We start from the raw sequence: 23754 nt of genomic DNA on the forward strand, positions 1-23754 counted from the left end.
AAGCACGAGTTGTGATTGATTCAAAGCTTGGTTTTTTTGAATTATTTTTCTTCGGACAGGAAAACTAATTATACAAAAAAGACTTATGCCTATAATTAATAAATGTATGAAAAAATAAAAAATCTGACAGATAGGTGATTGATGGTCAGAGAAGGCAAGCTTAATCAACACGCTGCAGCTCCCATAGAGAAAATCTTTGGTTGTCTAGTTTTGTTCTTGAGTTTGTTTTTAGAAGGTCAACTAGGAATTTGTCATTTTTTAAATGAAAGTCTAAGGCGAGGAAAACAGAAACATGAGTGTGTCTTCATGTCATCAGGGTCGGAAAAAGACCAAAAAATATATTAAAAATGTAGGAAAAAACAAATTTTAGAGCAAAAAATTAAAATAATATAATTATTTATAAGTGTCATAATAAAGTCATCTGTTAAGCTTGTCTTAATTCCCAACATTATTCGATTTGTAAATCTGAGCATGTTTATTATTATTGAAAATATACAATGAAATTAAAATCTTGATATAAAAAAATAAAGAGCAAGTCTCTTTGTGAGACGGTCTCACGAATCTTTAACTCTACCTATATTCACAATAAAAAACAATACTCTTAGCATAAAAAATAATATTTTTTCATGGATAACCCAAATAAGAGATCTGACTCACAAAATACGACCCGTGAGATCGTCTCACACAAATTTTTGCCAAAAATAAAACAGTTTTTTTTGTGTAAGATTAAGTGGAAGTCGAATGTTTTAGCACAAGGTTGAATGCTCAATGCATGTTTAATTAATTTCACCATTAAATTGTAAGAAAAAAGCTTTGTGAGTCAAATATTAGAACACTTATTTGTCGTATTAGAAATCTTATGACTTTTCGAGAGAGCATTTCGCTGCTTATAATATGGGATGATTTTTTTAAAAAAATCTATTTTTAAATAATTGTTTCCATTGTATAGGCTTATTATACGTACAAAAAAACGTTAAATACATACAGAGTACGTCTTTTGTCAGATTGTTACCGATATTCACAATAAAAAGTAATACTCTTAGCATAAAAAATAATAAATTTTTTTCATGGATGACCCAAATAAGAGATCCGTCTCACAAAATATGACCCGTGAGACCATCTCATAAAATACGACCCGTAAGACCATCTCACAAAATACAACTCGTGAGATCGTCTCACATAAGTTTTTGCCACACATATAATATTCGTGTAACTCAACCATATACATATTCATTGGATACAAAACATTTAATTGCATATGGCGATCAACTTAAACAATTCCAATTGGTCAACAATATTTTTGCATTAATAGCGGAGGGATTGCATTGGAGTTGAAACTTTTCAATTTTGACTTCACTGGCGCAGCCTTCCATTTCTGGGCAGAGTGGATCTCATGTGAGACCGTATCACGGATATTAATCTATGAGACGAGTTAATTCTACCCATATTCACAATAAAAATTAATACTCTTAACATAAAAAATAATATTTTTTCATGGATAACCCAAATTAGAGATCTGTCTCACAAATACGACCCGTGAGACAGTCTCACACAAGTTTTTGCCTTCTGGGCATTGAATGCATGTAAATTTATTGTAATTTCAATCTATTTTGACAGCTCTAAATATGATAATATAAAATACATTATATATTTTCCACTTTGTTTTTTTTTTTTTAAAAAAAAATGACGATCTATTCATAATATCATCTTAAAATAATTGATACATGGAAGGTCTATGATTTGGAAGTGGCTGCCCTTCGACATTGCAACCTCTCTTTAATAATTTGGTCTGAATAGTTAAATAATACCATGAATTATTTGCTACATAATTTGAATGTCAAGCATCAAGAAAAAGTCTATATCCTTCAAATATATATAATAAAATCACAAAAATTCTGGTAAGACGAGTCTTGTATTTAGGTCACTCACGAGAAAATATTACTTTTTATATCAAAAATATTAATTTTTATTATAAATATTAGCAAAATTGATATATATCACGAATATAGATATGTGAGATAAAATAACATTTCGGCCTCGTCTTATCCAGAGAAAACTATAAACAATACGCAAGTTTGGTGCAAGTGCTACATCCTAAATAATTATTCACCAATGTATATTCAGTTTAGACTTGAATATGGTTCATTTGAACTATGAATCAAGATTAAAATCGTCTTTCACGAACTGGGAGGAGGTCTCGGATTTAAGATTCCAGAAACGAGAATTTTTTATTTGGTTCTGGTTTCTGTAAATAACAAACTAGAACCGAAAAGGAAATGGGAATTATGCGGAATCATATTCAGTCGGATCATGAATTACTTGTGTCTTAAAGTGTCATAGTATTTATAAACAAGTTAATTTACATAGTTTATTCCCTGTGGTGCCATCAATTTTTTTTTTAGTAGGTCTTTTGTGAGACGTTCTCAAGAATCTTTATATGTGAGACGGGTCAACCCTACTGATTTTCATAATAAAAAGTAATATTCTTAGCATAAAAAGTAATACTTTTTCATAGATGTAAATTTACCTGTGAGACCGTCTCACGCAAGTTTTTGCCAAACTTAATGGTAAACTTATGCTTGAATGTAACTTTCAGGACATTGATTGGGAGAATTGTATTTTACAAGAACTGTATACACCAGTTTTCCAACTCTTTTTTACAGGTGTACCGTAGTTTAGTAACTTGGTTAATTTACATGAATATGAACGATTACTTTTTTTATTGTGTTGTAATGAATATTGGGAAAATAAAGAAGCTATAGGTTCTGGGTTATATCCCATTTGTTTGAAATATTTTTGGTGGAAGAGTTTTGCTCCACAAAATATTTTTTATTTAACTTGGCAACGTGCTAATTTTAGATTATATCAGATGAAATATATTAATATAATACAGATTTGTACAATCAAAGAAGGCAAAAACTTGTGTGAGACGGTCTCATGGGTCATATTTGTGAGACGGGTCTCTTATTTGGGTCACCCATTAAAAAGTATTACTTTTTATGCTGAGAGTATTACTTTCTATTGTGAATATGGGTAGGGTTGACCCGTCTCACAGATTATGATCTGTGAGACGGTCTCACATGAGACCCACTCATCAAAGAAACCTCATTTCTTATACATATTATTCCTATGACATTTCAATGAGAATAATCATTCTCATATTGTTGAAAATAATCATTCCATCCATTTTAGTTATGAATTGTTATTCTCATTCTTCATTTCTATATTTTTAAAATATTTTTTTATTTGAATTAGTATAAATCTATATCTTCACAACAACAACAATAATAATAATTTATTATAAAATAATAATTATTAATAATATTTTATTGAAATTCAGTTATTTAGTATTTTTATTGAAATTCAGTTATTTAGTAAAATACTAGTTATGAAAATAAAATTAAGATTAATAGCCATATTAGTTTTATGATAATGATAATTAAATAATAATTAATAGAGTATTAATAATTTTATTATTAATGAATACTTGGTATCGCTACGGTAAATCGTTTATTAATTTGATTGTTTATCTGTAAAAAAAATTTATCGTCCTGTCTGTATATTTCATTCTTGGATGGGAGTGCTTAAACCTTTGAAAATCCTTGCTCCTCCACTCTCTGAATCTGCAGAACGCTTCGTCTTTCACATGTTTTGTCTCCACAGCCACAGCCTGCAGGTTTCTTTCCCTAATTTTGGGCAACTTTTCATGATGTCCCCCCACCTCCCTCGTTTTCTGATTTCACGTGGAGGATGTATATGTGTGCATCATTCAATATTATCATATTAATGAAAATTTATTATCATTTGTTCGTTGTGTTTTTGGAAGCACTTGTACATAATCGTTACCAGAACTAAGAATTAATTATAGGCGCCCAATTTAGGAAAAGCCTCGTTGGATATTTTAATATGTGGCTTTTTTGGTTGATTTGTTTGTTGGTTTCTTTTAAAAATTATTTGGTCTGCGACTTTCCTTGAAAATTTGAGGAAACCAACCTCGTAATTAGCATCATGGTTTTATCTTTATGCTTTTATTGTTCATTTTTGTGCAAGGGTTGGAATTTGGTCTGTAGGTTATGAAAACGTGTCACAGTACTTTCTTGTCTTGTTCTTTTTCTTTTTTTTTTATTTTTGGCAGGAATTTAGGAGAGTAAAAGGTGCTAAGTTTCTGTAAGACTATGTCAGTTCCTGCGTTGCCAATGATTCATCATCAATGTTCCGTTGTTTAATGGTTGTTTTAAGTTTAAGGAAATCGGTTATCGTGGAAAGATAAGAGTTTGATTGTTGATATTGGATGATGTCCAATTTTAATCTGACAGGTTAATCTGCAGGATGCAGCCTCTAGTCATCTAGTAACTCTATGGAATTCAGTTGGAATAGGAAGACTTTATCATTGAAATCTTGATTGATAGCATTTTATATTTATGATGGCATGCAATCCACATTTCTGATTGACGAGGTTTGGTGCCCTGATCATTGTTGTTTGGCTGTTTTGTGTTATAACTTATAGTACTAGTTTCCCATTCTTTAGAGCTGCAGTGGATATTTTGGCTAGAATTGCATATCTTCTCAAATAGGCAGAGTTCATGTCCACATATGAGTACAAGAGTTCTAATAAATATAATTGTACGTTTATTGAATTGATTTTATTATCAGTGTTGTATTTGAATATGTAGAAAGTCGATATTTACACTTTATGGTTGCATTTTATGATATGCAATATGCTGCCATAGGTCAAGCCATGGATAAAAGATGGATGGATGCAAAAGGGTTATCCAAGGCAAGAAACTTAAACTCATACGTCAAGAGCCAGAAAGTTGTGCTTGATCATCTACGTCTTAGTGGAATAGACAGAGAATACACTGGATGGATATATCATGGTGAATGATACAACCACAAAGTTCCAAGTGGCAATTTTGATGATGATGTTACAGATGATGACTCAACCACGGTGTTTTTGACTGATGAGGTGGTTAAAATTTTGCGAAGAAACAATAATTAACTCAACGGGAAGTCCTATCAGACAGTTGATTAATCTCAATCGCCTTCTTAGAGACCTCACTCGAGCTGGCCAATTTTCCGACTCCCTCAATCTCTTCCAACAAATTCACTCATCCCATAACTTGAAACCTGACCAATTCTCGGTGTCGACCACCCTAACTGTGTGTGCCAACATCCATGATGTGTTGGTGGGTTCCCAACTCCATGCTTACTCCATTCAGTCTGCCCTGAACTTATTTCCTCATGTTAGTAATAGCCTCCTTTCATTCTATACGAAGTCTCAAGACTTAGTTTCGGTCAAAAAGGTGTTTGATGAAATAAAGAAACCTGACATTTACTCGTATACCACATTGATCTCAGCTTGTGCAAAGCTTGGAGAATTTGATTATGCTCGTAGCCTTTTTTACCAAATGCCACTTGAAAATGTGCCTGTATGGAATGCCATAATCTCCGGGTGTTTAGAAAATTGGCATGATGAAATTGCATTTGATGTGTTTCACAAAATGCATAGCTTGGGTATAAAAGCTGATAACTATACTTATGCCAGTCTTTTGAGTTTGTGTTCTTTAAAGGACTTTGGTTTTGGGAGGCAAGTACATTCTGCAGTTGTCAAGACTGGATACTTTGCAAGAACTTCGGTAATTAATTCATTGCTTACCATGTATTTTAACTGTAAATGTGCTGAGTGTGCTTTTGCTGTATTTGAGGAATTGGACCACGTGGTAAGAGATGAAATAACATACAACGCAGTAATAGCCGGTTTAGGGAGCATGGAAAGAGAAGATGAGGCCTTAATGATGTTCAAAGATATGCAAAATGCTGGCCTAAAACCTACTGACTTAACTTTTCTTAGTGTTATGGGTGCGTGCATGTTCTGTAGAATGGCTGTTCAAATACATTGCCAAGCAATAAAAATGGGATTCGAATATTTTACTTCAGTCTGTAATGCAACGATAAGCATGTATTCTCGTTGTGAGGAATTGAATGCAGCTTGCTTGGTTTTCGAAGGATTAGAAGCAAAGGACGTGGTGTCATGGAATGCTGTTATAGCAAGTTATTCTCAAGAAAAATTGGGTACAGATGCCATTTTCGCTTACATGCAGATGCAAAAGAATGGCATTGAACCAGATGAGTTTACGATTGGAGGCTTACTAGCAAGCTTAGAGTGGGGAGTTTTGGTTGAGATGATTCATGCTGTTGTAATAAAAAACGCACTTATCTTGAAACATGAAGTTTCAAATGCCTTAGTTTCTGCATTTTCAAGCTGTAATGAAATAAGCCTGGCTAACAAACTCTTTTGTGATATGTACTCCAGGAACTTGATATCCTGGAATGCCATGATTTCTGGATATCGATTGAATGGATTGCCAGAACAAGGTTTGCAGCAATTTTTTGAACTGCTCCAGTCAGAAATGAGACCAAACCACTACACACTTAGCATTGTTTTGAACATTTATGCGAGCAAGTCAGATCTTCGGCATGGAAAACAGATGCATGCATATATTCTGAGATTCATGCATTTCTCCCACGTGCTAATTGGTAATTCTCTCATAGCATTCTATGCTCATGTTGGAGCTCTACATTTGTCTCTGAGAGTGTTTCAAACTATGGTCCACAAAGACATTGTATCTTGGAATTCGGTGATATCCGCATATGCACAGAATGGAGAAGGCAACAAAGCTATGAATTGTTTTAAAGATATGCAGTTTTGTGATAAAATCAGACCCGATAAGGCCACCTTTACTGCAGTACTCACAGCTTGTAGCCGCTCTGGTTTAGTTGCCGAAGGCATCAAGATTTTCAGCGTGATGGTAAAAGATTATGATATGGAGCCTGACACAAGCCATTTTTCTATCATTGTTGATCTCTTAGGTCGAGCTGGATATCTTGACATAGCCGAGGGACTAATCAATAGCAAGGATATCAACGTCGACTCCAGTGTGTGGTGGACGTTGTTCAGTTTATGTACAACACATGATAATTTCCAGTTGCGAAGTATTATCGCGGGATATCTCCTGGAACTTGGGAATGAAGATCCAGCAGTTTATGTTCTTTTGTCGAATATCTATGCCAATGCTGGAAAATGGGAAGAGTCGGCTGATGTGAGGGAATTGATGAAGAAATATGGGGTAACGAAGCAACCAGGCAGCAGTTGGATCGGAGCATAAGTCTGGTCACACACTCAACGTATTTTATGTTCTAAAATCGAACATTTCGCACTAAAGATAAGATTAATATTCAACTTGGCGCCTCACAGAGAGTCGAGAGCAATTTGTTCTGTATTTCTAGTTTAAGGTATTGTTTTTGGTTACTCTCATTTGGTTTGAATCATTTTTTAAAATTAATATTTAAATTTTTGTGCTATAAATTCAAGAAAATGATGAACAGAGAAGCTATTGCATGCATTGGCATTTGTATATCAAATAATTATTAATGGTGCACTGCACACGAAATGAATTTTTTTATTTTTTATTTTTTTATGTAAACTACAATAGTTTAATCGTACTGAAAAATGAATAAATTTCAATATTTGATTTAATTCTTTTATTAGTGAATGAATAGTAACTTACGCTCGAAGTATAAATGTATACACACACAAAAAAAAATTTGCTTTGGATATATATATATATATATATATATATATATATATATATATATATATAATCCATCTATTAAATTTTATAAAACTGTTATAATATATTTTAAGTGAAATTTGTTTTCAATTTGGACCATTGGATTGAATAGTTAAATCCATTTATTTCTAATATAATTGAATTATTATTTTATATAAATGTATTAATTTTTTCGTATTTTAAGAAAATAATTTTGATTACATTTGTGAATTTTGGTCTCTCGATATTTTTTGCTTAGATTGACGAAAAGTACTTTGAGAAAGAAGACTATTCAATCCAACTTTAGACCACTACATACCGGAGAGTTGGAGCGAATTTCGTGTGTAAAATGGTTGATGTTGTTAGATTATCTGACAATTTTCTTTGTTTTTCTGCTTCTCGCTTAACATCAGTCTCCTTGTCTTTAAATTCTGCGTGTTGGTCAAATACGAGGATTGTTCCTTTTTCAGAAGTTTTACCTGTTGGTTTTAATTTCATTCCTCCAGTTTCCTTTACTACCCGCAAGCAGCTGACATCTTTTAAGGTAAAGTTTTCAACTTTCTTGAATTTAATCTATTTTTGGATATGGGAATGTGCTTTATTTAATAAGTGCTTTTGCTTGCTGATATTGTGGAAAAACTCAACCAAGAATTGTTTCTCGAAGCTTTTGATTTCTCTTGTTGTTCCCTCGCCATGTATTTGATTAGTGAATTTGAGTTTGGTTGACAAAATTGGACTAAATTCTTGACTAGGTGAATTAAGTTCAGGGGCTTGGAATACGATGAAGTCGTCATTTTATTCCTCTGGGGTTTCCTAGGAAGTTTTTTGGTTCTACTCTCTTATGTTTGGAATCCCAGGAATCATGCAATACCAGAAGGTATTAAATAAATGGAACTTTTAAATAAGTTAACTGATGAACTTAGAATGTCATGTAAACACATTTACTGTCACTGGTTCTTGTAGGATCTATTGCTTCTCCAACATCTAGAGAATTGTGGCCATTGTTCGGTGTTTAGGTGGTGACAATTTTGTATTGTGATTTAGGGATGTTCTTTTGTGGTACATTGTTAAAGTAATCCTTAAATCTGACCGATTCATCTGTCAACCCTGTCCATCTTTTAAGATCATAAACACGTTGGAACTCAGAAGATCAAGTATTTCAAGATAAGTACATGCACAACGCTTTCTTATGATGAAAAATGACGGAAGTACTCACCTAACATTAAATGATACTGGTTTCTAACACATCATCAAACTTTCTATCTTATTACAATTTCAACAAATGTGTTAATAAATTTATTAATAATTAATCAAAGTAGTTACTCACTCTTTGGTCCTTTTCTTCTAAACGATAGTTTCCTTAGGTTACTCATTTTCGATTGTGTTTAGTGAAATATCACTTCTTTTTTTGATACTTGGTTTCCAACCTTCGAAATTTAACACACGGCGTCATTGAAATATGGTTATTTTCTCTTCTGGATGTAAACTTGAGTGGCATTTTTTAATCCATCCAGACTCCCAAAGATGTGGGAGCCAATAACTTGTTTTGATTATAATTTTACTTGTTCTGATTCATTTATTCTCACAATACTATATTTGGCATAATAATGTGTGTATAGCGTAGCAGATGATACTCAGCAGCAAATTTGTTCTTTGGGACTCTTTGAACAAGATAATAATACTAATTTTTGGGAATAGAAAAATGAAATAAAATGCTCGCTGTTGTTTTTGTCAAAATATTCTTTTGCTTTGTTCACTACATGAATATACACTGTATTTGAGTTACTCGTAAGTCTGATATTCTCTTTTATCCAGTGAACAAATCACGTTGTCTAAAAAGATTATGATTTTTGCAGTTTGCTATTCTGTAGTTCAGTTTTTCCCTCATAGAAAACTGCTTGTTGAATCTTTTTTTCTGATCCATCAGCTGATATTTGGTATTAGATTCATGCGAAAGTAGCTGAGACTGAGCCGCCCAAATGGTGGGAAAGAAATGCAGGCCCAAATATGAAAGACATTCACTCCACACAAGAATTCTTGAGTGCCTTGAGTGAGGCGGGAGATAAATTAGTTATCGTTGAGTTCTATGGAACATGGTGTGCTTCTTGCCGAGCATTATTTCCCAAGGTGAATTTTTTATTTTCCAGTTCTTGTATTACCTGATTATCAGATGGTATACTGAAAGATTATTTAATGGTAATCGTGTTAAAGTTCTCCACTTCGAGGTACATGCCATTTATGTAAATGATCTGAATACAAAATAGTTGTTGCGTGATACGAACAAACTTTCTAGCGACTCAAACACAAATAAAACTCACAATTCAATCCAATAATCTGAGTATTTCTACTCAGCCAAGAGTTTAATCCCTTTACAAGAGAGATGAACTCTTGCCCCTAGCACAAGCTAGTCTAACAACAAAATAAGCGTGAATGCCCTCTCCTTAACAAGTCCTCTCTATTTATTCCCTCTCTCCAATCTCGACTCTTCCAATTGTTTTTAGATAAGGGATTGACCCTGCTTTTAGGGTTGGTTTGGTTTAAGCCCAATGTAATCGTGTCCGTTACATTGCGCGAACAAAAGCTTCATCGAACACAATGTTCGATGACACATAGCTGGAAAGGAAATTTAGACACGTAGCAGAGAAGGAAATTTTTGCTGAGTTAAAGCTTCGTCACATCATCGAAGAAGGTATATTTTTCAGTGGTAGAATGGGGAATCCTTGTCGCAATCTATGCTAATTTGGGATCTTTCCCTAAGATTGATTTTTCCAAATCACTTGAAATCAGTGTTAGCCTGGGAAAATTTTGAAGTGAATACATCGGGACACATAATCTTGAGAAAATCATCCTCCATACTTGCACGTAGTAATTTGGTTTTCAGTTTCTCTTGTAGCTAATTGTTTGTTACAATATCAGCTTTGCAGAACAGCAGACGAATATCCTGATATCATGTTCTTGAAAGTCAATTTCGATGAAAACAAGACCTTGTGCAAGAGTTTAAATGTGAAGGTTCTTCCTCGTTTCCACTTCTACCGTGGAGCAGATGGACTGCTCGAGTCCTTTTCATGTTCCCTTGCAAAAGTAAGTTAGCTAACTCTGTTCTTTTTTATTCTTGTTTATGCTGTTGGTGAATAAATTGCTTTAATGCTACCAGAGGAAAAGACTTTCCGTTCCAATAATAGTTGATTAAAATTTGAGTAATCTGCTTTGATATCGGATTGTTTTTTAAAGTGGGTGAAATGATTTTTATCCCCTGTGATATTGAAAAACAACTAAAATTCTCTGCAGAAAATGGTGTAAAAACCGTATCCAGATTTAAAATATTTTGCTAAAGAACTCGTGTCCACAAATGGCGAGCCTTTATGATCGTCTTTCGCATCTCTTAAAAATTTGTTCTCTTTTAGTCGTCCAAGTAATTCAAAGCGTTGTCTGTAGTCCAATAAAGCAGAACAGTCCAATTTTCAACTTTTACACACATGACTAAAGATCATGTTTTTATCAATGGGTTGTTTTCTGAAATTTTCTCCAATTTTCAACTTTTACACACATGAAGAAGAGGAAGAAGCACGAAACATTCAATTTTAATAAAATAAGTAAAAGAGTCAAAAACTCGTTCTCATGTTTGCATCTCATTTGAGTACTTGGATTTTTCAACAACATGCTGAACATCACAGGGCATTTTGTTGCCAATTTGGGTTTCTGCTATTTTTGAATATCAGATTTCGGCCAAAGTACATTTTACTCTGTATCAGTGGCACATATGAAATATACAGTGAATATATAACAGAAACAACATCTAATGTATACTTCTCTCAGTTTCAGAAAATAAAAGATGCCATTGAATTACATAATACAGCTCGCTATAGCATCGGCTCCCCGAAAGGCGTTGGAGATCTCAACCTCGAAGGCTCCACGGCTCCGAAGGAGAAGTAAGCGAGATCGACTGGAACGTAATTCATTAAATCCTACCAACTGTTTATAGCTACGGATTTGTTGTTTTTTGCCAAGGAGGGATCCTTTTGTAAAGTGCTTGTACAGCGGTCGTAAATAGCGATAAAGTTTCATTAGAAATGTTACGAGTTTGGAAGAAAAAATTAGTTTGACCATCTGAAGTTTAGTAGAATTACAGTTACTCCTATATGTTCTTGGTTGATTTGAGAGAATTTTCTTGTGACAAAAATGAAATGGCAGAGCCATGATAGCTGCTGTCAAAATAAATTATAAACAAATAATAAATTCCATAAAACAAACAAAAAAACTAAAATAATCATATTAAAGTTCTGTAAAATCAAAAAGGAAATAGGACAGTCAATAAAATATGGTGAGTGACGAACTCTCCTTGGGAAAAGTTTGTAATGATAAAAAAAAAAATTAAAACAAATCTTTACTCACCATATATCACTATTTGGATATGCTGATATCAAAAGAACATTGTATAAATTTATTATTTTGAGAGAGTTTTTTTCCCCTCTGAATATTTAATGGACTAATATAACACCCTGACCCGAAGGCCGAAGTGCTCTCTCGGAAAACAAACACCGACTCACAATTTTTCACACTTTACGTATTCATGCAACATGGCAGTGACCATGAATTTCGTAGCCTTGATGTGCTCCATCCCCATAATCTCCTCCGGCATATGGCTCGCTTCTAAGCCAGTTGACGACTGCATCCACTGGATTTGATGGCCTCTCCTTTTCATCGGAATCGCATTCTTAGTCGTGTCCCTCACCGGACTTCTAGGTGCCAATAGGAAAAAGGAAGGCTTGTTGGGAGTGTACGTGGTATGCATGGCTATGCTCATAGTGGTGCTTCTCGTCCTCCTTGTGCTGGCCTTCGTGGTCACACAGCCTGATGGAGCATACTTGATCCCCCAAGTGGGATTCCGTGAGTACAAGCTGGATGGTTTTTCGTCTTGGCTTCGGGATCAGGTTGCAGGCAATGATAATTGGGGGAAGATAAGGGCTTGTCTGGCGGATACTCAGACATGTTCTACGCTTGCCAACAGATATTTCTCTGCTGCTGATTTCTTTGCTGGTCATCTTTCTTCTGTCGAGTTATTTAATTGAGTTCATTAGTTAATGAAAGTTGAGTTTCCACAGTGTGAACGTGACGAGGGTGAATGTTGTGTGTATCAGAATGTAGGTGTTGTTCGTAGGTGTTGTAACACCCACGACAACATGCATCGGAAATTATACTTTTAACACACTAACATGTAACTGGAACAATAGTAATACGAGAGACGAGTCAGTTAATTATGCACAAGTATAAAATACTTGTGCGGTGCCTTAGGGCAAAATAATTCACTAGAAAAACTTGTAAGTTTACAAAAACCAATACTAGTGAAAGAATAAAACAACTCCCTTAACACGGTGAGTAACAAATTGCATCCTAAACCTCTAACAAACCGTATAATCAAAACAATATGAGATGCATCAACTGAGAAGTGAAAGATCTTCAAAACTCAACACTCTAATCAAAACAATGATTAGGTGTTGTCTTCAGATGTTGTCAGCACTTCACAGCAACAAGCTTTCAACGACACGAGATTTGCTATTCTCGGAAACCGTCTCTGCGTATCAATTCGTCTCTGACTCCCAAAAATCACCAGCACCGAGTTCAATATCGTCTCCTCTTATTTATACCCACTTCATCTTTTTTCCTATTAAACATGGAAAACCAATTTCATTAGGAAACAAACTCTATTGAAAATAAGCATAATATATCTTATAGATAATATCTTGAGTCTTTTGAATCCACACGAAATCATACTCCAGAAAGGCAAAAATACTACGGATATTATCAAAAGGAAAGTAATTGATAAGGAAAATATATCAAGGAATAAATCAAGGAATAAAATTCCTTTCAATCTCCCCCTTTTTTGCCTTTCTGGACAAAACCAGTAAAAATGGTAACTCCCCCTGGATTAGTCAACCAGTTGTTGACTCCCCCTGAAAAAAAACTCAGTAAAATTTGCAAGTTAGATGTTGTAGGTTAAATGTTGCAACACTCAGATTATAACATCGATTAGTTCAATATCAAGGGGAAACTAAGAACATAACAGAAGCAGTTAAGGCACACCAATGTTAGAATTTTATGAATTACAGCCACAAAAACATCAGTCAGTTTCCTTCACTCCTATTTGCGTCTTCATCAGCCATTTTTGTCCCACTGGTCCCAGCAGTGTCTACTCCCTCTTTTTGTCCAGAATGGAGACTCGCCGCTAGCAAAAGCTCATAATCAGCCATTTGATTTTCATAATGCTCGATGGTCGCCCTAGCATTATCAATCTGTCGTCGACCATAGGCGATTTGAGCACGAATGTAGGAGAGGGACAGTGTAACATAGCCAGCAGGAGGTGTCGGGGGCAGACTAGAAATGTCGGGCAGAGGGTCAGATGTTGTTTCACCAGTGTGGCCAACATCTGCAGCAACACTCGAACCCATCCAAGGCAGATCGAATTTTCTGTTGCCTTTGAAGTACGCTGGGGAAATCTTCAGGGAATCGCCAACAGGGCAGAGCTCTTCATCAATATCCGGAATGAACCCTTGAGATTCCAGGATGCCATAGATGAGCGAAGGGTAAGGGAGCTTGGTTTTCTTGAAATCCCCTTGAGCGTATTGCACTGTATTCTGAAAAACCAGCTTCCCAAAGTTAAAAGCACGCCCGGTTCCAATAGCAAATAGCATGATGGCCTGTGAGCGAGTCACGATGGTAGTGTTGCTTGATGGAGTCCAGTTCCAAATAGCAGTTTTATGTAGAACAGAAAAGAAGGAGGTGAGATTTGCAGCACTCAATTTCTTGGGATGATCAGGGAAAATATTGACCACACCTCCAGTAAGCACAGTGCTGACAGCATGAATATCTAAGTCCTCTTCAGATTCTTCAATATCTGGGGTGTCATAGAAGGCATTGATCACAGTCGGCGAGAAATTGTAAATACGATCCCGAATGAACACTCTGCCGTATTTCACCGAGTCCTCATCGGCCACACTCCTCAAAAGATTGCAATAAAACTCCACTAACCGTTAGATAGCAATGTATTTCAAGATTGGGTTGGTCGGGGTTTTTGTTCGAATTTCATTTGTCAAGAACTGATAGCCCACTGGACATGATGAATTTACATAACAGCGATATGAGTAACTTAAAATTTATGCCTAAAATATGATCAAAAATGAAACACCACAAGCATGTGATCAAATTGTGGTCTGTCTGTACGTGGGTGTTGGTAACACCGTTAGGCAACACTCACTGTTTTGACTCAAACTTTCTTGAGAATGTTTACATCAGATATGGTAGCTCCCACTCTAGAAGAACGGTCTTCGTTGGACTCCTCTAGGTAGCTTTTTCCGTCTGTAGTTTGACTTAGAAGTGGTAGCCCCCACTCTAGAAGAACAGTCTTCATTGGACTCCTCTAGGTAGCTTTTTCCATTTTCTTCTAAACATTTAGTTTCATTTTTCTTCCCTTTTCTGTTTTTCACCTTCTTGCTCACCAAGTTTCCAAGTCATTTTCACATCAGTCATGACTATGTGATATGCGGGTAGCATAGTGACTTCGATTGAGCATACACCACACCTTAAAGGATTTTGTTAGAAAGTTTGATTCTCAACTGAGAGCACACCATTCAGTAACCGACACTTTGTACAGACTTCACACAAAACAGAATGAATGAAATATGCCTAGCATCCTAAAAATAAAATGCACATGCATGCTGGGTGTTGTCCATAGGTGTTGTAACACCCAGGACAACATCTGTGAGTGATCATTGTGTACATAAGCTGAGAGACTTCCTTAGATTGGAGAATCTCTCAAAATCTAATGGTTTTGTAAAGATATCAGCCAGTTGGTTCTCAGTTCCAACAAATTCCATTCGAATAATACACTTCTCAACCAAATCTCGAATAAAATGATGTTTAATGTCAATGTGTTTCGTTCGAGAGTGTTGTACTGGATTTTTTGAAATGTTAATTGCACTCGAATTGTCACAGTATACAATTAAGGTGTCACTGCTGAATCCATAATCGTTAATCATTTGATTCATCCACAAAAGTTGTGAACAACAACTAGCAGCCGCAACATATTCAGATTCAGCAGTGGACAAAGACACACAATTTTGCTTTCTGCTATACCATGACACCAAATTGTTACCAAGATAAAAACACCCACCCGTGGTACTTTTCCTATCATCTAAGTTTCCAGCCCAGTCAGTATCACTAAATCCCACTAAATTGGTGTTTGTTTCTTTGGTGTACCATAGACCTAAGTCAACTGTTCCAGATATATATCGCAAAATTCTTTTGACAGCCTTTAGATGAGTGACTTTAGGATCAGCCTGGTATCTAGCACACAAACATACACTAAACATGATGTCGGGACGACTCGCACTTAAGTAAAGAAGACTGCCTATGATGCTGCGATACTGGGTGTTGTCAACACCTGCGGCAACATCATCTTTTGATAATTTTTCAGACGATCCCATTGGAGTTTTCATGTGTTTAGTGTTCTCAGCAGCAAATTTCTTTATCACATTCTTGGCATACTTGGATTAACATAGAAAGATACCATCATGCATTTGTTTAATTTGTAGGCCAAGAAAGAAACTCAATTCCCCTACCATGCTCATTTCAAATGTGTTAGACATACAATTAACAAACTCAGTAACATGCTTTTGAGAGGAAGCACCAAAAATTATGTCATCCACATAAATTTGACACACAAGTATATCTTGCTTTGACTTTTTAATAAAAAGGGTTTTATCAACCTCACCTCGTTTGAAGCCCAAGTCAAGCAAATATTCCGTAAGCTTGCCATACCATGCCCATGGAGCCTGTTTAAGCCCATACAGTGCCTTCTTCAACTTGTAGACATGGTTCGGGTGGTGTGGATCTTCAAATCCTTTAGGTTGGTTTACATACGCTTCTTCTTTCAAAATGCCATTCAAAAATGCACTTTTCACATCCATTTGATATAATTTTATGTCCATGTGACACGCAATAGCAAGCAACAGTCGGACTGATTCAATTCGAGCAACAGGGGCAAATGTCTCATCAAAATCAATTCCTTCAATTTGAGTATACCCTTGAGCAACTAGCCTAGCTTTATTTCTTACAACAATTCCAGATTTATCAGTTTTGTTTTTAAAAATCCATTTTGTTCCAATAACATTCACATTGTCGGGTCTGGGGACCAAATCCCACACATCATTCCTAACAAATTGTTCAAGTTCCTCATGCATCGCATCAACCCAAAATTCATCTTTTAAGGCTTCACTTATATTTTTGGGTTCAACGAGTGAAACAAAACAAGAGTGGCTTACTTGAGAGTACACGGAAGTCATGCATACTAGTCCCATCAATTTCCGATAGTCTACCTTCTCCTTTCTTCTAGTTTGCATTCCTTCAAATGTTTCTCCAATGATCTGAGATGATGAATGATTTTTCTGAATCTTGGTGGGAATGTCAATCCCATCATCGGTTATACCATCATCATTTTCAGTATTCTCTTCTGGTTCATCATTTTATTCTGCCAATGCAGGTGTTGTCTCAGGTGTTACAACACCGGGTCCAACATCTGTGTTAGGCAGTGTCTCACTTGTATTCAGGAGCCCATCAACTTGATCCTCGATTGTTTTTCCTGTTAGATCTGCAAGATCGTCAAACACAACGTTAATAGATTCCATAGTCGTTCTTGTTCTCAGATTATACATGCGATATGCACGACTATTGGATGAATAACCAAGAAATAAACATTTGTCACTTTTAGAGTCAAATTTTGCAAGATGTTCTCGATCATTCAAAACATAACATACACACCCAAAGACATGAAAATACTTGAGGTTTGGCCTCTTTCCCATGATGATTTCATAGGATGTCATAGTAGAACCACTCCTTAAGTACACACGATTTGAAATATGACATGCTGTGTTCAAGGCCTCGGCCCAAAATCTCTTTGAAATATTCTTAGAACTTAACATGACCCTAGCCATTTCTTGCAGTGTTCTATTCTTCCTTTCGGCTATTCCGTTCTGTTGAGGAGTCTTAGGGGCCGAAAATTCATGAGTTATCCCTCTCTTTTCACAAAATGATACAAAGTGTGAGTTTTCAAATTCTTTACCATGATCGGTCCTTATCTTACCAACCCTCAGATTATGTAGATTAGTAATCTTAGCATGTAGTTTCTTGAAAGCATCAAATGTATCGGATTTTTCTCTTAGAAATCTTACCCAAGTAAAGCGAGAGAAATCATCCACACAAACACATGAATACTTCTTACCTCCAAGACTTTCCACTTCCATTGGACCCATAAGATCCATGTGCAAGAGCTCAAGACACCGTGTTGTCCCAAAGTGTTGCAACACTTGGTGGGGAACACGTGTTTGCTTACCTTTTTGACATGCACCACAAACATACGGAATTCCAGAGGATAAATTAGGCATACCTCTCACAGCATCGTACTTACCAAGATTCTTTAATGTCTTGAAGTTTGCATGTCCTAATTTTTGATGCCACATGTTTAATTCGCTCACCTTTGAATGATTGCTCACTATGTCTTCTCCAAGTTGATAGCAATTATCAACAGACCTAGTACCTGTCAAAATGCGAGTATTAGTCTTATCAAACACTTCACAATTGTCTTTATCAAACTTAACATGCAAACCGTCGTCACAAAGTTGACTTATGCTTATTAAGTTTGAGTTAAGCCCTTCGACATAGAGCACATTGTGTAGATTAGGCAATCCATCAACATTCAAGGTTCCTTTCCAAGCAATTCTTCCTTTAGCACCACCACCATATGTCACATGACCACTCCTTAGTTCAACAAAGTCAATCAAGTGGTCTTTAGAACCTGTCATGTGGCGCGAGCAGCCACTGTCAAAGTACCATATTCCTGCAATGTTAGTCTTTAATGAAGTATAAATAACAGAGCATTGAATCTGTGCCTTTGGTACCCAAACCTTTTTTACCATCGGTTTTCTGTTGGCAGTGTTGCGCCGGGTGTTGTACAACACCTGTGACGACACCTGTTCAGATTCCCATCTCTTGTAATCCTCTCTCAGTTTAAAACAGTAGGGTTTTATGTGTCCAGGTCTGAAACAGTAGTGGCAGATAAAGTGACGTTTTCTGTATTTAGACTTCTTGATAGACATTCGCACTTTTGATGGTGCACTATTTTCAGTATGTGTGTTATTGGGGGTTTCAACACTTCCTTTCACAAAAACAGTTGGTTTTTCCTTTGCATTGGAAGATTCTCCAGTTTCGAACAGACTATTCGAATAACCAAGTCCAGCCTTATCATTCTGTCCAATCATCAAAAGTGAGTCAAGCTTGGATGAACTTGAATTCATCTTGGCAAGTACCTGAGTTGCTTCTCTCAGTTCTTCCTTGACTTTGCATAATTCCAGATCTTTCTTGCTCAGGATTACTTCAAGTCGTGATATTTGAGACTTCAGCTCAACGTTCTCTTTGGAGAGAATTGCATTTCCTTTTGTTCTTTTGATCCAGTCTTCATACAGTTCTTCGTACATTGACTGCACACTTTCTAGGGTGACTTCATCATCATCAACCTCTTGTGTTTCGGACTGACTTGACTGCCCAAGGACTGTCGAATTAAGGCATACAGGATTCGAAGCGGTGTTGCGACCAGGTATTGCAACACCTGTGGCAACACCCAACGGATTGATTTGCATTGAGCGTTTCTCCTTGATCACAGTAGATAATGATGTGTGATTTTCAGATTCATTTGATCCTTGATCATCTTCAGATTCTTTATCACTCAGGGTGACAGTCATGCCTTTGTTTTTCCTAAGACGATTGGCACACTCATTGGCATAGTGTCCATATCCCGAACACTCTCTACATTGCACCGAGTCCAGGTTTCTGACATTAGATTGAACTTGCACTTCGGTTTTTGGTCGAACCTGTCCTTTCATAGGAGTAAACTTTTGAGCTTTTGTAAAAATGGTGTTATTGGGCAGCTCAGATTTTTGCCCAATTCTCTTCTTTTCTCTCATGGTCTTCAAGTAATCACCAAATTTCTTAGTAAACAGAGAGATCGATTCTTCACCTAAATCAGACTTATCCACTTCTTTGGATAGTTGAAGAATTTCATCATATGATTCGGTTGAGGCTTCAAGGGCTATTGTCTTCCCTTTATCCTTTTTCTGCAGATCAAGATTCATTTCAAAAGTTCTTAGAGAACTCATGAGTTCATCCAGGTTGATGTTTGAAGTGTCTTTAGATTCCTCAATGGCGCAAACTTTGACATTGAATCTCTCAGGAAGAGATCTCAGAACCTTGTTTACCAATCTTTCGTTTGGTATGGGATCTCCTAGGCCATGTGATTCATTTGAGAGTTGTCTCAACCGGCAGTCATACTCAAGAATGGACTCCTTGTCCTCCATTCTCAAACTTTCGAACTTTGATGTCACCATTCTTAGCCTAGTTTTTCGCACACTTGCAGATCCTTCACAGTGTTTCTGGAGTATCTCCCAAGCATCTTTGGCGCATACACTGGTGGTGATTAAATTAAACATCCTTGTGTCAACAGATGAAAATATAGCATTGAGAGCCTTGGAATTGTAGTTTGAAGATTGCACTTCATCGACAGTCCATGCACTTTCAGGTTTGAGCCGTGTGTCTCCATCAGCATCCTCGAGTTTCGGTGGACTCCAACCATCAAGTACACGTTGCCAAGCTCTTTCATCAATGGATTTAATAAAAACCCTCATCTTAACTTTCCACAGTGCATAGTTTGATCCATCCAACACGGGAGGCCTAAAAACAGTATTTGTTGATCCTTCCATAATTCTTTTTTACTCTGAAAACAAAACAAAACAGGATCTCACTTAGTAACGTCAAGTGGAAGCTCTGATACCAATTGAAAGTTGAGTTTCCACAGTGTGAACGTGACGAGGGTGAATGTTGTGTGTATCAGAATGTAGGTGTTGTTCGTAGGTGTTGTAACACCCACGACAACATGCAGCGGAAATTATACTTTTAACACACTAACATGTAACTGGAACAATAGTAATACGAGAGACGAGTCAGTTAATTATGCACAAGTATAAAATACTTGTGCGGTGCCTTAGGGCAAAATAATTCACTAGAAAAACTTGTAAGTTTACAAAAACCAATACTAGTGAAAGAATAAAACAACTCCCTTAACACGGTGAGTAATAAATTGCATCCTAAGCCTCTAACAAACCGTATAATCAAAACAATATGAGATGCATCAACTGAGAAGTGAAAGATCTTCAAAACTCAACACTCTAATCAAAACAGTGATTAGGTGTTGTCTTCAGATGTTGTCAGCACTTCACAGCAACAAGCTTTCAACGACACGAGATTTGCTATTCTCGGAAACCGTCTCTGCGTATCAATTCGTCTCTGACTCCCAAAAATCACCAGCACCGAGTTCAATATCGTCTCCTCTTATTTATACTCACTTCATCCTTTTTCCTATTAAACATGGAAAACCAATTTCATTAGGAAACAAACTCTATTGAAAATAAGCATAATATATCTTATAGATAATATCTTGAGTCTTTTGAATCCACACGAAATCATACTCCAGAAAGGCAAAAATATTACGGATATTATCAAAAGGAAAGTAATTGATAAGGAAAATATATCAAGGAATAAATCAAGGAATAAAATTCCTTTCAGTTAATACTCCATATAAATCTAGTATGGGACTCACGTATTTGAATGCGTCCAAGCATATAAAGTCCATGTTTGTTGTTTGTTCATTAGTTTATTACAGGAGAAAAGAAGAATATTTTAATTCTTCTTTGGTGAAAAAACAGAGAAGAATGTGTGAATTGACATTTTCTGATGTTAATTATTTTGCAGAGTGAGATAGTAGGAGTTTGTTAATTAGTTCATCGAGATGTAAGAAAACTAGAATGACGTGTTGTGACATCACAAATTAAAGTTGATTTGAGCTATGAACAGTGGGATGGCTCGAACCGAACTGCGAACTAACCATTGATCATTAGCATTGAATGCAGTTGATTGGCCAGACGATAGGTCGAATGGACTCTGACTAGAATCTAGTTTAGGGGTTAAGGCTCGAGGGTTTTGCTGAAATGAACTTCGCTTGGTTTATGAAACATTTTCTATCATTGTTTGTTTGTTTTCTTGACTTTGATATAACAATGAAAACCATATATAAATTTATGAACTTCATATCCACACTTTGGATTACCTATCGAATACGGGGTGGAGTTTGTTTTCTTTTACTTCTGATCAATTTCCGAAATTTCGACGTTGTTCAGAACATTCTTTTTAATCTACAGATGAATCAATAAAGTGTTCAGAAATGTTGGCCTACATTACTCCCACTAATCCTTGTACGATGAATATATTACAGTCAGGATGCTGCAAGCCTCCCATAATACGTGGGTTGCAGTACTCGAGTCCCACGACTTGGATCGGATCCTCGAACGTAGCAGCAGACGCGGCGCATTGTGCTATTTGGAACAATGATCCGAGAACATTATGCTACAACTGTGATTCTTGCAAAGCTGGTTTGCTCGAAAACTTGAGGCAGGAATGGAGGAATATCAGCATTATACTCATGATCATATCATTGGTGGTTCTCATACAGAAATGTTTAACAATGAGTCCCACTAAAACTATTGTTCATCATTATTATGTCAAATGTCGCCTTTTAGTTACAAAGTAATTAGGAATATTTATTAATATTTCTCACGGGTTAGGGAGGCAAAAACTTGTATGAGACGGTCTCACGGGTCGTATTTGTGAGACAGATCTCTTATTTGAGTTATCCATGAAAAAATATTATTTTTTATGCTAAGAGTATTACTTTTTATTGTGAATATGGGTAAAGTTGACCCGTCTCACAGATTAAGATCCGTGAGACGGTCTCACATGAGACTCACTCGGTTAGGGATTAGGGATTACAATATTTCTCACGGGTCCTGAACCCTGCCATAAAAAACATAAACAAGGATGGAGATTTCCGATTGTTTCGGGTTAGGTTTTGTGGATGTTTTTTAAATCATCTAAATATTTCGGAGCTAGCACGAGGACACTGTCCGTATCTCCTAATTCGTCCCGAAAATAATAACATTAATATTATTACTTTAGATATTGTGTCATTAAAACAGCAACTTATCAAATTAATTTTCACATAATATTTGGCGATTATAGTTAGATATGGACTTTGAAATTGCCCCCTATACCAAAACATGCAATATCTTGGACTGAAACTATGCAAATCTTTGGTGATGTTCTGGTTTCGTTTCTTGCTTGTTCGTGTGAATCTCTGACCCTAAAAAATTTAATGAAATGATATGTCATAATATCATGATCGAATCTATAATTCATTAATTTCAAAGATTTTGTGTGACCCTAAAATAGCAACTTATCAAATTTGTATATATCTTTAAACTAAACAATTTCAACGATTTGAATTTTTAATATACAAATTAAATTTGAAGAATTTTTTTGAAAAAAAACTATGAGTGAAATTCGTTTCGCATCTAATAAATATACAAAAATCGAAACGCATGTGGAAATGTTTCATGTGAAAAACAAATTTTATATATATATATATTCGTGCTTTTATTGCGAATATTATTGGACAAAGTTTTTCATCAATTAAGAAATAAAAGACAATACTATTAATTTTGCGATAAATGTTTTTAGAGGATGATCTCTTTACTAATTTTGGGTTAATGATTGTGAGTTAGTACGATGTTGCTTTTAGATTTTGACATCTTAGCCATTCAAAGAGGAAACAACAAATAAATGTATGCGATTTGAGTTGTTCATTATAGTTTCAAGAATTTCGATTCCTTCTTTCAAGTTTTCTCTCTAGAAAATCTTTCACAGAATACTTTTTTTTTCTATGAATGTTTAAAATGCATTCATTATTAGGCAATTTTTTAATAATGAGAAATTCATATATTTCTATGATTTATTGGACATTTAATTATATATTAGTTTGAGACATATTCTATATTAATTAGGAATCAAGTTTTGTCGATCTTGCTAAGAATCGTAATTTTTAAATTTTGAAGCATATAAGAATAGTATTCATTACAGGGATTCTTTGGATGTGATTTGGGGGAATTTGCAAAGAAGTTTCATAAAATTATTATTATTATTAACATGTTTT

The 23754-nt window shown here is 35.6% G+C and overlaps 2 protein-coding genes across 8 annotated transcripts; both read left to right on the forward strand.

The window, feature by feature from the left end:
* The first annotated feature begins 3505 nt into the window (after positions 1-3505).
* LOC140842717 (pentatricopeptide repeat-containing protein At3g49740) lies at positions 3506-7388 on the forward strand. Of its 6 annotated transcripts, XM_073210816.1 has the most exons (3): positions 3683-4456; positions 4529-4623; positions 4731-7388. In XM_073210816.1, exon 3 carries the CDS (start codon positions 4962-4964, stop codon positions 7164-7166), a length of 2205 nt encoding a protein of 734 aa, XP_073066917.1. In that variant the 5' UTR covers positions 3683-4456; positions 4529-4623; positions 4731-4961; the 3' UTR covers positions 7167-7388. The 6 variants fall into 6 exon arrangements, with proteins under 6 accessions (XP_073066914.1, XP_073066916.1, XP_073066917.1 ...); XM_073210813.1 differs by adding an exon at positions 3506-3676 and having other exon boundaries at positions 4136-7388; XM_073210815.1 differs by lacking the exons at positions 3683-4456; positions 4529-4623 and adding an exon at positions 3506-3676.
* A 451-nt stretch (positions 7389-7839) lies between these two features.
* On the forward strand, positions 7840-22215 carry LOC140842718 (thioredoxin-like 2, chloroplastic). Of its 2 annotated transcripts, none has more exons than XM_073210819.1 (5): positions 7840-8154; positions 9555-9737; positions 10527-10691; positions 11427-11539; positions 12195-12647. In XM_073210819.1, exons 1-5 carry the CDS (start codon positions 7960-7962, stop codon positions 12262-12264), a joined length of 726 nt encoding a protein of 241 aa, XP_073066920.1. In that variant the 5' UTR covers positions 7840-7959; the 3' UTR covers positions 12265-12647. The 2 variants fall into 2 exon arrangements, with proteins under 2 accessions (XP_073066920.1, XP_073066921.1); XM_073210820.1 differs by lacking the exon at positions 12195-12647 and adding an exon at positions 21982-22215 and having other exon boundaries at positions 7841-8154.
* Positions 22216-23754: the final 1539 nt, after the last annotated feature.

The sequence above is a fragment of the Primulina eburnea genome, chromosome 10 (genome assembly GCF_022965805.1).
Source record: "Primulina eburnea isolate SZY01 chromosome 10, ASM2296580v1, whole genome shotgun sequence".
NCBI lineage: Eukaryota > Viridiplantae > Streptophyta > Magnoliopsida > Lamiales > Gesneriaceae > Primulina > Primulina eburnea.